At 31.6% G+C, this 16,931-nt stretch overlaps 1 protein-coding gene across 1 annotated transcript; it reads left to right on the top strand.

The window, feature by feature from the left end:
- Positions 1–2,351: 2,351 nt before the first annotated feature.
- LOC106462788 (methylosome protein 50-like) lies at positions 2,352–16,055 on the top strand. The gene is made up of 4 exons (XM_013922749.2): positions 2,352–2,416; positions 7,010–7,190; positions 7,802–7,879; positions 15,794–16,055. Exons 2-4 carry the CDS (start codon positions 7,060–7,062, stop codon positions 15,939–15,941), a joined length of 357 nt encoding a protein of 118 aa, XP_013778203.1. The 5' UTR covers positions 2,352–2,416; positions 7,010–7,059; the 3' UTR covers positions 15,942–16,055.
- Positions 16,056–16,931: the final 876 nt, after the last annotated feature.

Here is a 16,931-nt window from a genome sequence, read left to right as displayed (position 1 = left end):
TTAGAATGTAAGACACTAAAACCTTGTGTCATGCGCAGTAAAGGGTACCCGTGCTGATAGGGTTAAAGCAGTCAAGGTCATTGGTTCAAACTGAACCAATGCTGTCTTGTTTGTGAGGCATGTAATGGGATATCCTATACCTGTGTCATCACAGGGTACATCCTCGACTCACTAGCTTAATTTACACTTTGAGACCTTTATCATTTGCCGTGGTGGCTGCATCTTGAGGTTAAGCTACAGCTCACTTCTTTGTTTCACTTGTTTAACCCTATCTTGACGTGTCTTCCTTTGGTCAGGGATCAAAGAGCACGTCATCAAGTTTGTAGACGTACATTCAAAGTTTTATTTTACGAATGTATGTCAATAAGTTTGGTATCAAATTGTAGATTATAATTCAAATTTTAGTATTAAACATTAGTTAATTTCTTAATTTAAAAGTAAATATTAAATTAAAATCCCTAAATATCGATTTTTGTGTTTCTTTTGGTATGTTGAATACAGTTTTGGTTAAAATTAGATATTTGTGTCTATAGATTCTTACGAATAAAAAACTCAAACTACCGATATTGACAAGCTAGAATATAAAATAAGAACCTCCTATCGTTCAATTTGCTGTGATATCATTATAATTAACGAATCAAACAAAGTGGGCTCACCCATTTCTTTAATTTTTGGAAATACTCCCTTATGTACATCAGCTTTGCTCTCTCGTGTCTTTGTAACCAATCAAAAGCTCAGAATTCCTACCCACGTGGTTTTCTCAGGCTTTTGGAGTTGGAAAGTTTCCAAGATTATTTCTTTTGTGCTTTAACCTAGAGGGAAGGGGTAAGTGAAAATGTTGTTTGAAATATCATGTTTTTTTTTAGATCCATATGCAGCTATGTTACTAAACCTGATAAATTATAATGGACTTCTGTGGTACTAATATTTAGTAATTTATGAATTTTTGTTATTTCAAAATGCATATGTAAAACGTAAAAAAATTATTTTGTTTTACATCCTCCACATGCGAATTTTGATAAGGCAAATTATGGCAAGCAGCAAATGAGTACAAAGTTAATAAGAAGAAGACATCATTGTTTTCTATACTTCTTTATTTACTTTTCTATGTTTTAAGAAAAATAACTGAAATTTAAGAACCTGTTTGTAAATAGTAATAATAAATCTACACATATAATGTATTATAACCAAAATTTGATTGTAGGTTACAAAATATTGGTTCACTAGAGCAAAGTCAACACAGGCCACTTTTATAATATTGGATATGGTAACACGAGTGCACGTATACAGCGTCATTGCAACCTCTGTAATGTTAGTCAAACATGGCTGAAAGGTTATTAAAATAAACATATATAGAGATGTATAATTTTATGAGATTTAAGTTATTTAGACTAAACATTTGTGGTTTCTTATTATAATTTGTAGTCACTTTAGAACAAAAAAGTGTAATTTATATCTATTTCCTGATTTTTATGGTCGTTATGAGGTCAGTCAAATCGACAAACCCTTACAGAGATACAATAGTGAAAATAACGGGTAAATTATAAAGTTTTTTCTAAACAAAAATGTTTGATAATTATCTGTATTATAAAGATTTTGCATGTGAAATTTGACAATTTTCTGATGCATAAAAGTAATTTTAATCATAAAATTAAAATTACTTTGCATGCTGGATAGTCAATATTCAAAAAGAAAATATTAATGAGCAAATCATTTACATTATAAAACTTGATAACAAAGAAAAGCTTTGAAATGGTTACTGATAATCTTCCAAAATGTGTGAAGAAACACATACTGTATTAAAAGTTATAGTATGAAAACTATATCAAGCACAAAATGGTTATGAGGTCAGTCTGTGGGACTGAACCCATAGTGAGGGAGTTAAATGGTTAAATACAATGTTTCTTCCCCATTAGTAACAGCTGCTTCTCCTTTCTTACCATCCTTGTCTTTCAAAGTTGGTATTGTAGTTCAAGGTTATAGTATATATATATTATTGTGCTTGAAATTAACATTTCATAACTAAAAGATAAAAGAGATACATATCTGTATTGTAACTAATCCTTCTCTTCTTCCCATAATGATGGGTTGAGAAAATGTACCAATATATGGTAAGGGAATATCAATGTAAAGGTCAGGTAGAATTAATACACATGATAAATGATGATTAAATTATACATTTGATGATATAGGACCATAATACTGTGATGATGGTGGGTTATTTTTCTTAGAGCAGTGGTTCTAAATCTGTGGTCCATGGAAAGGTTGCATATTTATGTAAATGAAGCAGTAGAGTTGTATATAACATTTCATTATGCAGGTGTTGTTGTTTTAATAATTAATGTTGATCTTATTTTATAGGATGGAAAGATACTACTCTGGGACCAGAGACTTCCGAAACCTGCAACAGAATTAAGTAAGTTAAGTTTTTCATCTTTTGGAATGCTAAATGGAACTGTATACAAGTTATAATTTCGTCAGTTAATTAAAGAACAACCTATATCTCAAAAATGAAAATTGTTTTACTTGTCAGTATTTTACAATTTGAGTTTTTCAGGAGTCTTTTGTCCATCAGGTATGCTACAGAAAATTAATGTAAAAACGAAATGTAGTTATGAAGTAAGCATGGGTTTTCCAACAATATGGAACATTCTGTTAAAAAAAACAGTAGGAAACTAAAATTATAGGCCTGGCATGGCCAGGTAGTTAGGGCACTTGACTCGCAATATGAGGGTCGTGGGATCGAATCCCCGTCACACCAAACATGCTCGCCGTTTCAACCGTAGGGGCATTATAATGTGATGGTCAATCCCACTATTTGTTGGTAAAAGAGTAGCCCAAGAGTTGGCGGTGGGTGGTCATGACTAGCTGCCTTCCCTCTAGTCTTACGCTGCTAAATTAGGGGTGGCTAGCGCAGATAGCCATCATGTAGCTTTGCGTGAAATTCAAAACAAACAAACAAACTAAAATTATATTGAAATAAATAAGTCATGATGATTGAGTATATTTTTTAGATTCATATTAGAAAAGCCAATTTTTTGAGAGAGATTATCTCAAGAAAAATTTGGACAAAATTAATGCAATCATGAAATAAATATATTTACTCATAGACTAATAACACAGATTTCATTAACAATGCAAAACAATTAAAATTTTTGAAGCCCTGTAATTACAATATCACTTGTGGCAAATGCTCTGATATTTTATCTGTAGACACATGCCAAAATAGCAGAACTTGTGTGAGATATTCAAAACCTTAACCTAACCAATACCACAACAAAATATTACATTGAAATACATAGCTTATTAGATATGGAGAACCCGTAATCAGATGTATGAATCTTAGCTACACACAGCACAATTTTATGGAGTGTACAATTAGTTACACAACTTCAGTCCAGGAAAAATAGTGAGTAATGTAAAAAAAAATTAAATGAATTTAGTTTTATTTATATTTTTTCATTATTAACATCTTTGCTTTTTTGTGTTTTTTTTTATGTTTGTGATAGCATTAACAATATTCCAAGTTATTTGTTCAGAAATTCTGTTACATATAGTATTTGCTGCATAAAGCAAATATATCATTGAAATGCTGAAAGTCTCCATGTGTATGTTTTTGAGTTATAACCGTATGGTGCTTTGTGCTCTGCATTTCTGAGCTGGCTGAATAATGTCTTGTTTTAGTTCTATGACAAACAATGTTTCAAAAATTCAGTCTGGTGAGACTAACTAATTTGTTAATTTTAGCTTTCAAAAATCTTTCCTAATAAATGTATTTTAACTTTTTCTATTAGTACTTGACTATTCTCACAGTTTTTGATAATAAGAATTATTTTTTGAGAGCACTGATACTTTTTTGCTTTGTTAGCTTCAACCTTGTGAATTCAATTTTACTGATTTTTTAAACTTCAGTTCCTATAATAACAGTGTAATTAGAAAAAAATGTTTGTTTATTGATCAGTTGTTCTAGCACTTACTGTGTACCATTGACAAAGTTTCTTGAACAAACTTTACAGAATGTTTTTCAAGAAACTATTTGCACCAAAAAAAAAAGAAACTAAAGTGTCATTTAATGCTTTTAAGTAATTATTTATTATAAATATTGTACTACCACACACCAAAGATTTTGTTTAGTTCAACTATCCCTCTAGAGTTAAATATTATACTGTTGTTCATAATATACTCTATAAAAACTTTTGGATTAATTAGTGCTGGCAATATGTTTCATTATAAAATGTCAAATTTAACCTCTGTTTTTTTTATTAATTAGTATCATTTCCTTCTAGAAGACCAGTGTTTAATGGGTGTGAAATCTGAGTATGTGTTTTGATAAATCTCAAATCCTATTTTTCATTGTAAATTTTATTGATTAGTACTAAACCTGGAGATTTTCAGATAGTTTAGTTTAGAAACTTATTAAAACTTACACAACGGGATTTTGCTTAAAATGTAGAATATAAAATGGTTCCTTTTTTTGTAGACCGTTTTTCATGTATTTAGTTCAACTTTCCATTATAGAAATAAATAATTCATTTGACTAGCATGTATGTGTTTTTGTATATAGTAGTTTCATTTTTAAGGAGTGTTTAGACAATATATTTGATGTGTTGATAGTGTTTGTTTGAAAATTTCCTGTCTCTTTGTTTGAAATAAGATTCAACAGAAAGACCAAAATGTTTTGAAAACTTAATGAAAAAGCATGAAAAGTCCTTTTAGAAGCACTATTAGTGATTTTGACTATGAATTGGGATGTTTTCAAATAGAATAATAACAGCACTGAATGTGAAGGCAACTTTGCTTGATTTTATTTTCTGAAAAATATAAAAGTTAGTGATCACAACTGAACTAACTACACTGTCTGTTCTTTCATAAAGCTGTATGAATTTATAATAATATAGTTTTGTACTTTCACTTAATTCTTTGAATGTTAGAGTAACAGTTCTGTAATGTCAAATCAGTGTTGCACTACTCTGACATTGAACAAGAGGGGACCTTCGGTAGCCACGACACTTGAAATTCTTTTAGGCAGGATTAGAGTAAATTATTCTATGAGATCTTTTTTCCTTTTCATTAGTTATATTTTTGTGTGTCAGCAATACCAAGCAAGGAGCGTACATATACCTGATTCGACTTTATTACTCATCAGGATCTCTAACAGTGTACCCCAAAATTGAAATTCTTTTAGGCAGGATTAGAGTAAATTAATCTAGGAGACCTTGGGCATGGTCAAATACATTTGATCTACTGAGTCCAAAACTGTAATCACATCTCAAATCGGTCGAGAGATGACGGAGCTATGAGCTAAAAGTCTGCACTTGAAAAACTCTAAGCCACTCTAACAGCTGCTATACCATGGCTAAAAAACAAGATAATATTTTTATACCTCGAAAACAATGTCAGTAGTTAAGAAGACCATTTTTCTCAATCATATTTATTGTCATTTAAATAGAAATGTTAAATTAAAAGAAAAACCTGAATTATTGTGCTTTAACATTTTAGAAGCAAAAGTTATTTTTTAACAGAGCCTAATAATCCTATAGTGCTTTTCTTAAAAAGAGCTGTTTGTATTTACTGGAGCTGCTGAAGTATTAGTGTAGCAAATGATAAACTTTTCTAAACAATCTCTAGTACAAAGATAATTGATTTGATCCTACCTCCGGCATAGCTTGACTTATGTAAATAATTCAGTGAACACACTACTTCTTTGGCTGTATTGTGTGGTTTGTTCTTTTTAAGCCTTCTGATTAGGCTTAGAGACTACAGTTTTTTAATTCAAACTAATGTTTGGACAAATTAATTATATTAGTTTGGAGAATGCTTTTATGAGTTGCGTATGGAATTTTCATTTCAATTATATGGTGTTGTGTAGTAACTTACACAATGAAAATTTTATTAGATTAATAGTCATGATTTAGTTCACAGCATCTTCAACAGTAATTAAAGAAATATTACTTGGCAGTCTTTTCTTATAAGTAATGGAAAATGCAGTAGATTTGTAGTAGTGCAAACTGTGAACATACAATATATGTGAGTGGGTTTGACAGGATCACACTGATTTCGCTAGTTAAGTGGTGAATAGTGAAAAATAATAGTCACAGACTATTAAATTATGAATTATGGTGTGTGTGTGTGGGGGGGGGTCCATAGCACTATAATAATTCAGACATATGAAGATGGCTCGATGGGAAAATTTAGATGGGGTGGTGGGAGGCACAGACTCTGTGTTATGCCTCTGGTTTAAAACTCATAATCTAGTACATTATAGTAAGGTAAAGTTTTTTGTAAAAAACTTCCTGATTGGAAGACTAGTGTTGATGTGACTCTTTGATTGTAATTATCTGGGAAAAAGTTTTACTATGTGAATGTTATGTTCTTGAAAAAGAACATAATAGTGTCAGAAGTTAACTGAGAATTATACTGTGTACACAGAAATTCCGTGTTTTTTACAATTACCACATTTGAAGTATATGACATATGAGATAAAGTTTATGTATTGTAATGTAATTTGCTGTTCTATAGGTATTACTGGCAATTTGGGAAAATAGTTAAATGTGAATAGAATATCTTAATATTTTATAAATAAAGCATAATACTGTTTCACTAGTTTGCTGTACAAAGGTTTTGGTATAATATCAATTAACTCTTTTTTTTCATGTTCGTCTGGAATTATTTTCATGAAGTCCTAATAATTATCACCATATCTTATAAAATTTATGGTCTATTTATAAAAGGTGGATAATAATATGGTCTGGATTAGTTTTCAGCCAAAGAGACATAAATGTTATTGGATGTTGTCAATATCCAATGGGTAAATCAAGATTTTTGATTGGATGCTAATAGCATCTGCTCAGGTTTAAGGAGTTAACAGATAAATATCTAGTGGTTCAGTGTTAAAGATGGAGCTAGCTAGTGTTAGAGAATCAGTTTTATGAAATTATAGCTATTATGAAGTATGTAGGTGCTTGAAATAAGCTGCTATTTATTGACATCAAATGTTGTTTTGGGACAGGTAAGGATACAACAATAATCCCAACATCAATAGCGTGGAAACCAGGAGAAATGACTCAGTTTGCAGTGGGGAACAACAATGGTCAGGTGTTGATGAAAGATATTAGAGGAGGTGTAGGACCACTTGTTGAAATCAACTGTCACACTAGACCCATTTTTAGACTTGTTTTTTCCCCAAATTGGTGAGATTACATTTGAGAAGAATACAGAGCCTCAAGTACAAATTAAAAGCTTTAGATAGAAAATAAAATACAATACAAAATAAAACATAGCAAAATTAACTTCTTAAGTCTGAGAAAGGTTATTAAAACAAACCTAGCAACATATTTACTTTATGTAAACACAACCTTTCACATCTTTTTATATGGTTTTGCACATCTTAGAAACAAATGTTCAAATTAATTTTTGTATACGGTATGTTATTTACATAATTTTTATATACATCCCCATACTTTTCTTTCTGAATTATAAGTCATCTTGATAATTATTTAAACTTACCATCCAAAATTGTTTATCTAAAAAAATTAATTAAATCCATTAAGTCTTATTAATATCCATTAATATATATTTATCATTCATATCTAGTGAAAAAATAATTAAACTAAACTATTATTGTTAATTGGTGAAATTGTTGCTTAGCTATTGCATTTCATTAGAAATATTTTAGAAATAGAAGTATTGACTATTAAATACTGTCTTTACCCATTTTTATGAACAAGGTTGTATACTTTACTTTTTTAGGTAAGGGGCAAATCATGAAATTTTTTACTGCATTTAATGTTTCTTCTTGCAGCCCTTCACTGTTGGCGTCTTGTGCTAACGAACCAGATGTTGTCGTTATGGACGTACAGAATGAAAACTCTCATATAATGTATGTGTTAATATTTTGTTTCTTTTTCAACGCATTACATTTCTTTACTTGGGAAATATATCCATGTGATTTTTTGATTCTTAGCGTAAGCTGTTTGTGTAAAAGTGACTTTTCTAAGCTTGTTTTTTTAGTTGAAATTAGGTTATTCAGTAATGTATCATTATTAGTTTGTAAATTTACTGTAAGAGTATCACTAGGTCTAAATTATATTATAGAGAATGATACAGTAAATTCTAGAAGGTAATTGTTATGGTTGTAGGGAGCATGGTGTACTAATTGGCTAATGAGCACGTGGATTAATTAGTTAGCAAATACCAATAATCACCCAGCTCTAATTACAATAATGTCTAGAAATTAAGATTATTCGAAGCTTTATATTTATCCTTTTACTACGTGTTAGATTTTCATGTGGATGTTTATTGGATTGACAAATGAAGGACTTCAAGATTTATTTGAGATATATCAGTAAATTATGCCAGCTTTTTTATTTTAAGTTCCTCAGTTCAACAGATAAATATAATAAAATTGCCCTTCTGGAGGCATTACAACAAATACTTATCAATTCAACTACGTTTAGTCTCATTTGACTGCACAAGAACTCTGTCCTTGACCTGAACAATATTCAAGTGTTCACACAGAACTTATAGTTCACTTATTTTTATTCTGAAACAAGAATGACAAAAACACTCTTGGTTCATAAAAACTATTTTTACATCTCAATAATGTTCTAAAATAAGAGTCTTACAAGCAAAAAAAAGAAATAGGTATGTGATATGGCCTTAACTTTTTCAACCACTACATTATTCCATCATGATATTAATATTCCTATTTTATGTTACATTGATTTGTTTTTTTGTTTTTTAAAATTAAACAATTTTTGAATTACCCTTGAGTTCATGTGATAGACCCCTTCAGATACAATACATGCCTCTCTTACATCTAAAGCTTCTCTTGATCTTGGACTGCTTTCTAATTCATTAAAAATCTTAATTCTTGCCTAATGCACTAGCCTTTTTATATACCCCTCAGTTCTTGCTGCTCGTTTAGCATGCATAATGCATAAAATAACCCTCCATCAATAGGAGCACGACACACACACTCCCTGAGCAACTGGCTTTATCTGTATTACATTCTGTGTACTTCACTTTCTGGATTACCATGCTATTGGTTGGACGTGTTTCTCATATGGAAATTTGCTTTGTTTCCGCATTTATTTTTTATTGATTTATTTTTGGTTAATTTGATTACAGTTTAGAGTTTATTGGTATCTTTCTCACATTGTTTTTGTGAATTATGAACTCAGAATTTACTGTGTCTACTATGTCAGCTCCTGCTTTGTTTGGAGACACGTTTAACCCTATTACTCAAGCCATTGGATTGGTGCTATCAGCCATGTAGGTGCTGGATCTGGCAAGAGTTAGCTTCCTACATGGGGCCTGGATCGTGAGGCAGTGTGAGCTGATGACAAGGGGTGTGAGGAGCTGGAATTTGACCAAGGTTTTTCCTGGTCCTTCATTTGCTATCTTTTTAGGCAACAATAGAGGACGTTTAACCTTCAGTTCCTTTTCTACAGTTGATTACTCAGGTTTGCTGTATTTTGCAATTTTCTCCTGTGTCTTGTGATTCATTCCCTTCCCTATTAAGTGAGCTCCCTTTTTCGGATTACTTGGTTTTTTTGCCCTTCCCCAGATATATAGTTTCATATTCGAAGATTTTTTGTCACAAATTCTTTTGCATTCTGGTATGCCTCACCCCCCTCGTGTTTCTAAGCAACATGCTTTGGCCTTTCATCATTCTCCTAGTTCTTTTTTGGATTCTCATTGTTTGAGCTCCCCTTTACCTCTTAGGGAGTTATAATCCTGAGGCTTCTGTCTCTTTGTCTCAGGCCCTATTTGAGGATGTGTCTCACTCTTACTCATGTTTTTCATTACCTTTCTTCTCTGCACCTGTTATCAGAGGCTTTTTGCCATTCCTTCAATGATTTTTCGGGGGAACTCAGCTCTCTTTTGTGGTTGACTTTGTCTAGACTTTCCTTGTCTGCTCTTTTACTCCTTACATGGCTTATTTGTAGTTGAGGAGAGTCACGCTACTTAAGAGTTCGCCTCTTTGCCTTCGGGACTTATGGGTGGCTCCTTTTTTGAGTGATACTGTTTTTGGAAGCTGCCCTGATTCTTTGGAGTTCTGGGTTGATGTGGCCAGGTTACATAATTCTTTTTTTTCCTGGGTGAATATTTATTACAGCTTTCCACCTTCTCTTCTCATGATCCTATAGTTGTATCACGTCCTTCTGAGTCTGCACCTCGTTCTCTACACATGTCTTCATTCTTGCCCTTATTTTTGTGTCAACTGCATATGTTGGGAGCCCCAGCAGCAGTATTGGTGACTACTCTGTTCGTTCAGGTCCTTTAGGGGCAGGCTCCTCTCCTTTGTGGAGGTTTGGAGAACTTCTACAGACCAGTAGGTTCTCCAGGTTTTAGCTTGAAGTCTTTCTCCTTCCCCTTTCTTCTTCCCCTGTTCTGTTCCCTTCTCCCAACGATCTGGTTTCTTCCATTTGTCTAAAAAAACATGCCAGGGAGAGAGAATCTGCCTTCTCCCCTATATCTCCATCTCTTTCATCTCACATCTTTATTCCCAATCAAATCCCGATTGCCTTCTATGTCCTGTATGAGCTTTGCATTGCTATATTGTTCATGCTTCACCTTTTTGTGTTTCCCATTCATATTTTTTTATTTGTAATCTTTCTCCCATCACTCTTACAGGTTGAGTTTGTCAGCTTATTCTTTCCTTTCCTGCAAAGGGCGTCATCTTTATCATGTCTCCTCTTTTCAAATTCACCACATCACTACGTCAGCCTCTTGTTTTTGTCACCCTCTGTATGAGATTGTCAAGGCCGTTATGTGGACTACTCCTTGTACTATTGTATCACATTACTTACACCATTTGGCTGTATCCTTCATTGGCAGATACTGTCTCTCCAGTGGCAATTTTACGTGCTTCAGTTAAGTTTTGACAACAATGAGTGTATTCTCTTTTTTTTTTGCAGGGAGCCTCCCATTCTGTTAGTTCCTTATTCTGATCCAACTCTGTGGTGAGTGTTGCCTGGTCAGGTATGCTAAGATATTCCTATATCTAGACTAAAACCCGCACCTGCTACATTTATGATGTAACACACACTGTTGAGATGGGGTGTTTTGCAAGATCACCAACGGCTTACTTAGTGATGTATAGTACATTATATCTATCTAATTCATTACATGGTGGACCATCACTCATGGACTATCATGAGTAAAGGAGAATTGATTGAATATATTGGGAACAGCCTGCTTTTGAAAATAGTGTTTTGCAGTCACCCATTGTACATTCTCCGGTGTGTTGTTCCTCCAGACTCTCCACTGCATTTTTAACCTCCCTTCTTCAAGTCGTGTATGAGAGTCCTTATAATTTTCCAGTTCCTAGGTGCTGGAGTGGTGGACCATGGAGGATTTTACTCGTGAGTGTGATATCCATAGACTACAATTTCTTTCTCCACTCTCTTAAGAAGAAGGTAAAGCTGAGAACCTTCTCTCCTTCTCCCTTCCTTCTCACTTTATCTCTTTTTATGGTATGCCTAACCCTGAAAGTGAGGTACACAGAATGTAATACAGAGGGAGCCGGCTCCTCAGGGAGTATGTGTCATGCTACTATTGGTGGAGTGTTGTTGCATGGGCTATGCATGCTAAATGAGCAGCAGGAACTGAGGGGTATAAAAATGCTAGTGCGTTAGATGAGAATTAAGATTTTTAATGTGTTAGAGAGCAGTGGAGGTAACTATCTATGGGAAGTCTATTTTCAGTATAGGAAAATGATAACTTTTAAAGGTTACCATTTGTGCATTTTAGAAAAATATTTTTTTATCAAAAAAACTTCCCACAAGTTTTATGGACATTTTCTATGGATAAACCACAAATGTTGACTAAATACTGCCATGTGATCACTGTTTTTTGTTTTTCAAATATTCAGTAATCCCACACTGATATTTAGTAAATCAAATAAATTGATAATTAATTATGAAAACATGTTTTATTTTTCATGATAAGGGGTGATAATGCTTTTATTTAAAACATGTCATGCTTACAATTACAAATAGTTAAGTAGCCAGTTAGACGACTTATTTATGGATGTTGTTTGAATAGAATAAACATAAATGATACTTAATAAAGATTTGAGCCATCATAATATTTTGCAATGCAACAATATTCACTAAATAATAAACTCATCTGATTTCTGATAAAAAAAAATCCCTCATGTTTACAAGTAACACAACACAATAAAACCATATTATATGATTAAAAAATAAAAGCACCATATTTAAACAAATAACCAAAGATTAACAAAATACCTTTATTAAGCTTTAAGCAATTTCCAGGCATGTGACTTCTTTACTTTGTACTGTATATATATATATATACTCCTGTGTATGGATAAACTACTTAAATCTGATGAAAACAAAACCTTCTCCAAACACTACATCTGTTATTGTATTATTCTTTTAATCAAGTTTTCTTTGTTACTCATTCAACCCATCTCTAAACTATATAAGCTTACATACCTTATCTCAAGTTATCTGATGTCTTCTCGTTGAAGATAATTTCTGTAGCTTTCAAACGGATATAATTTAACATACAAATACTTTCACATTTCACAAAGAAACACCTCTTAAACCTATGTATCTATTTAATTGATACTAGAAACTGTTGGTACTTGATGAAATTCCATAATTACAGAATTGTGGAAATAAACAAAGACCATAGTCATTAATATACGAGTTATTTGTGAAATGTACTGTTGTCTTTGTTTTTTCCTCAATCCTATATATTTACTTTATTAATACTTGATAGTCTACTACTTGCTCTATCCAATTATATTTAAATTTTCTTTATAACTGCTTTCAAAGCTCTGTCTTATTATTAAGTGATCAAACCACTTGATGTGACACCATATCAAAGTTTCAATCAAGACCTGAATAAAAACTGTGGGAAATGCTTCAAAATAAAGAAATGGATAATATATTCTCATGGGGTGATAAGTTCTTAATAAAAATTAGTTTGAGATTGGCAAGAAAATTCTAGAAAAATCAATTAGTAGGTTATTTTGTTTACAGGCAAAACACTTTGCAGGTGTACAGAGGTGAAAATATTAACTTTTTCTTCAATTACAATAAATGTGTGTCAGTATATTAAAAAGTATTGATTTTAAAATATTTTTTAGTTAAAATTGATTAAATACTTACAATCTAATATATAGAAAAGCCAGTGTCTATCTTTTCATAATAATGCTTTCCAACAATGGCTTTTATGTTATGTTGCTTAGCAACGAAAGTATGAGTTTATAACTATTATAGTATATATACAGTGGTTTTTATGTATTATGAGATGTTATAGAAATGGTATTTTTTAACTGTTATGGGTTGTTATGGCTCTTATGTTATGTTGCTTACAAATAAAAGTATGACCTGATATTGTTAGTTTATGTAGTGAAAGTGGACTTTAGTAAAACATTTAGTGATCAAAGTTTGCTCTGAAACATTGTAACCAATGTCCACCCTCAAACATTTAGTAACTAGTGTCCACTCTCAAATGTTTTAATGACCAATGTCCACTATGAAGTTTTTACTAACAAAAGTCAACTGTGAAACATTTAGTAGCCAATGTCCAATCTGAAACATTTAGTGACCATTGTCCACTCTTAAGCATTTAATGATCAATGCCACCCTTAAACATTTAGTAAACAAAGCTCACTCCAAAACATTTAACAACCAATGCTCACTCTAAAAATGTTTCTTTTTGTGAAGGAATTTCAGGAAAACAACAGGATTTCCACTTTCAACTAATTGAAATAGATCTTTTTATTTCCTCAAAGTGTATTTTTTTTCGTATATGAGGAAGGGGAAGTTGGTGAACAATACTTGCTGAAGGAAGGGCAGGGCACCTAGTTTTATTTTACGAAACTCTATCCTGTCATTCTTGATAGGAATGTCAACTAGTATATGTTATAAGACCTGTAGGAGCCCTAAGAAATACTGACTTTAATGAAAACAAATCTCTAAAGTCTAGAGCATACACACATTGTTAAGTATTTAAAAAAAGCAAAGATGATAACATTTGGAAGGGCAACATTTAGTTGATGTTCATAATGTTGCATTAATTTAGAAAAAAACAGTTATTGGCTGAGGCCATAACAAGATTGTTGTAGACTCCAGTAATGTTACCTTCTGAAAGACTGAAAAGCTTTTACAATAATTAATAAATCAATTAAATAAAACACTGACATCTAATATTTTTATTTGATTCTACTTGCTGTTTTTTTATTAATTGTAGAAAAAAAATAGAAGGGTTCGACCTCCAAAGATCTGTGCCTACTTATACAACATTAAATAATACATTTATTAACTTCTAAAAACAATAGGTGGAAGAAAGGGGGTAGGAGTTTCCACTCCCTTGGCCCCCTTTCATAAGTCTGCACCTGTGTTTATACAGCATTAAATAATGTAGTTATCAATACAGAAATACAACGTGTGGGATCTCGACCCTGCCACTAGATTCACATCTGTTTATACAGTATTAAAGGATACAGTTATAAATTAGAAACATAACACTGTGTAAAAAAGAACAGTAAAGTTACACTGTATTTAATACTTCTGTAGCTAGAGAGTTGATGGTGGGTGCTACCAGCTAGTTGTTTCTCTCTAATCAGCATTTCAAAATTAGTGACAGTGGCAAGTAGTTGTTGTAACTTTGCAATAACAAAGACACAACAAGGAAATATAGTGGCAGTGGGAAACAACCCCCAAATCCCCAACTCACGAATCATCCTCCCCACACATGCCCATTATGTGTGTTTGTAGTTAAGTTAGTAAATTGATGTCTCGATTATTGAAACAGTCATCGTGTATGAAGCTGTTTAGTATCTGAGTAGTAGAAGGGTAAAATGCTAGCTTGTGTGTAATAAATGTAGATAAACATCGTTTACGGTGCCTTTAGAAGCAGTACTTGAAATAATATCAAGAGTTTCTGAAAACAGTTGGAAGTCTGAATATTAACGAAAGTTTCTCATCTTAAATTTTGTGATAAATATTTCTGCTAAATTCGAAGTTTGTAAGTTGAGTTAGTTCATCTTTCTTTGTAGAATCTAGCAAAAGGCCTTACCTTGTAAATTATTGTTCCTACTTCAGTGAAATTTTGTAAACAGTGTTTAAACTATGTTATAGATATTTTTTGACAATCATTTAATTCTTACTGAGACATTTAATACTAGTGTGCTATTATTGGCAATAAGTTAGCTTGTTGCATATTAGGATAACTTGGTGAAAAAATGAAACAAAATTTAATTGCTGAGTATGTGAAAAAATAAATTTTCTGTACAGAAAACATAATAGTGCATATAACTTATTTTTAAAGACTTATAATTCACAGGAAAGGATGGGTGGATCTCTAGGGTTATTCTAAAATATAAAAAAAAATTATAACGTTTCACTTTTGAAACAAGTTTTTTTGGTCATTTGTAAGTTGTGTAATAGTATTAATACAAACTGTGCAGTGTTGAATATTTGTTGATTGTTAAAAATATGGACTAGTATATCTGCTAAAATTGCTGTTTTCAAAATATTGGATTAAAATATGTCATCGTAGAAAAATATTTTATATTATCATTGTTATAATTATTTATACTTCTGGTTTTAGTTACTGTTTTACTTACACATGTCTTGTAATAAATTAGTGTGATAATAATTTTATTAAATAAGCTTTATGCTAAAGTTTGCTTTAATTCATTTATAAATATATTTCTTTTAAAAATTATTTAAAATATTTTATGTATGTTTCTCTTTATATGTATAAATTTAAGACTCATTTTCTTTGTTTTTCTTATCATACTCAGCTACAAAGACTCTAGCCATGAGGATTTTGTTCGTGGATTATCCTGGGAACCTAAGAACAACAGGCTCTACTCTTGTGGCTGGGACAAGTTAGTCAAAAGTCATCTTGTTAGTAACAGCAGAATGGAATTGAATGGACAAAATCCTTGATACGTTGTTCAGTATGTTTTATTTCTGCTATTTATGACACATAAACATTCAGGTTTTGATTTAAAAAAAGTAAAACCTTGTAGCTGAGCTGGAATAAATTTGTTTTTATTTTTATGTTGTTTTGATGTGGGGTTACTTTGCTTAAATTATGGTTACATAAATTATGTTTTGTTTGTATATCTTTACTGCAAAAAAATTGTGCTCTGCACTTTGGGGCCGTGGGTGTGTTAGAAGAGTGACCGTCAAATCCAATTGTTGGATTACAATAGCCCAAGTTCTAGTTGTGAATGATGACTAATCAATCAGTACAAGATGAGGGAGAGTATCTTGGATATCTTTTATGCAGCTTTATGTTAATATCTGAAACCAAACCAAAAGTTTATATATGTTGATACATGGTTATGATAAAATAAATACAGAGTCAGATAAAACTACTGTACCACTGTAGGAATTTAATTTGTCCTATAGAAGTCTTACCACAATGTAGCTATAAAACTACTGTCATTACAGTTTCATTAAATTATATTTTATGGACTTAAAAGTATATCTTTCTTTCAATTTCCTTTTTTTTTTGTACATCATACACACACATCAACCTTGCATGCTGTACTTTTTTCAACATGATTCTTATTTTATGTGAAATTGGAAATGCATTTTTTCACAGTTATCTAACATTATATAACAAAGTACTTGTATTTTTAATTTATCATGCATTACTCAATTTGGTGAAGGATGAGAATACGCATCAAGAATTAATTTTATCTAATGATAAAGAAGAAAGTTGTACAGCAGGTTTCCTTCAAAACATTCGGGTTGAAGCTTGATTGACCTAGCAGTTTTTTCATGATTAATAATAAGTAAAAAAAAGAGAGAGAATTAAGTAAATACTGTGAGTGTTCTAATTTTCTCTCATTCTTTAAATTAAAATGATAGACTGAAAAAAGCATTGTATGATATAGTATTGTATTATAGTTCACAAGAAAATAACTT

Source organism: Limulus polyphemus, unplaced genomic scaffold (genome assembly GCF_000517525.1).
Source record: "Limulus polyphemus unplaced genomic scaffold, Limulus_polyphemus-2.1.2 Scaffold1251, whole genome shotgun sequence".
Classification (NCBI taxonomy): Eukaryota; Metazoa; Arthropoda; class Merostomata; order Xiphosura; family Limulidae; genus Limulus; species Limulus polyphemus.
The sequence above is the reverse complement of the archived record's forward strand: the minus strand, read 5'-3'. Positions and strand labels throughout refer to the sequence as shown.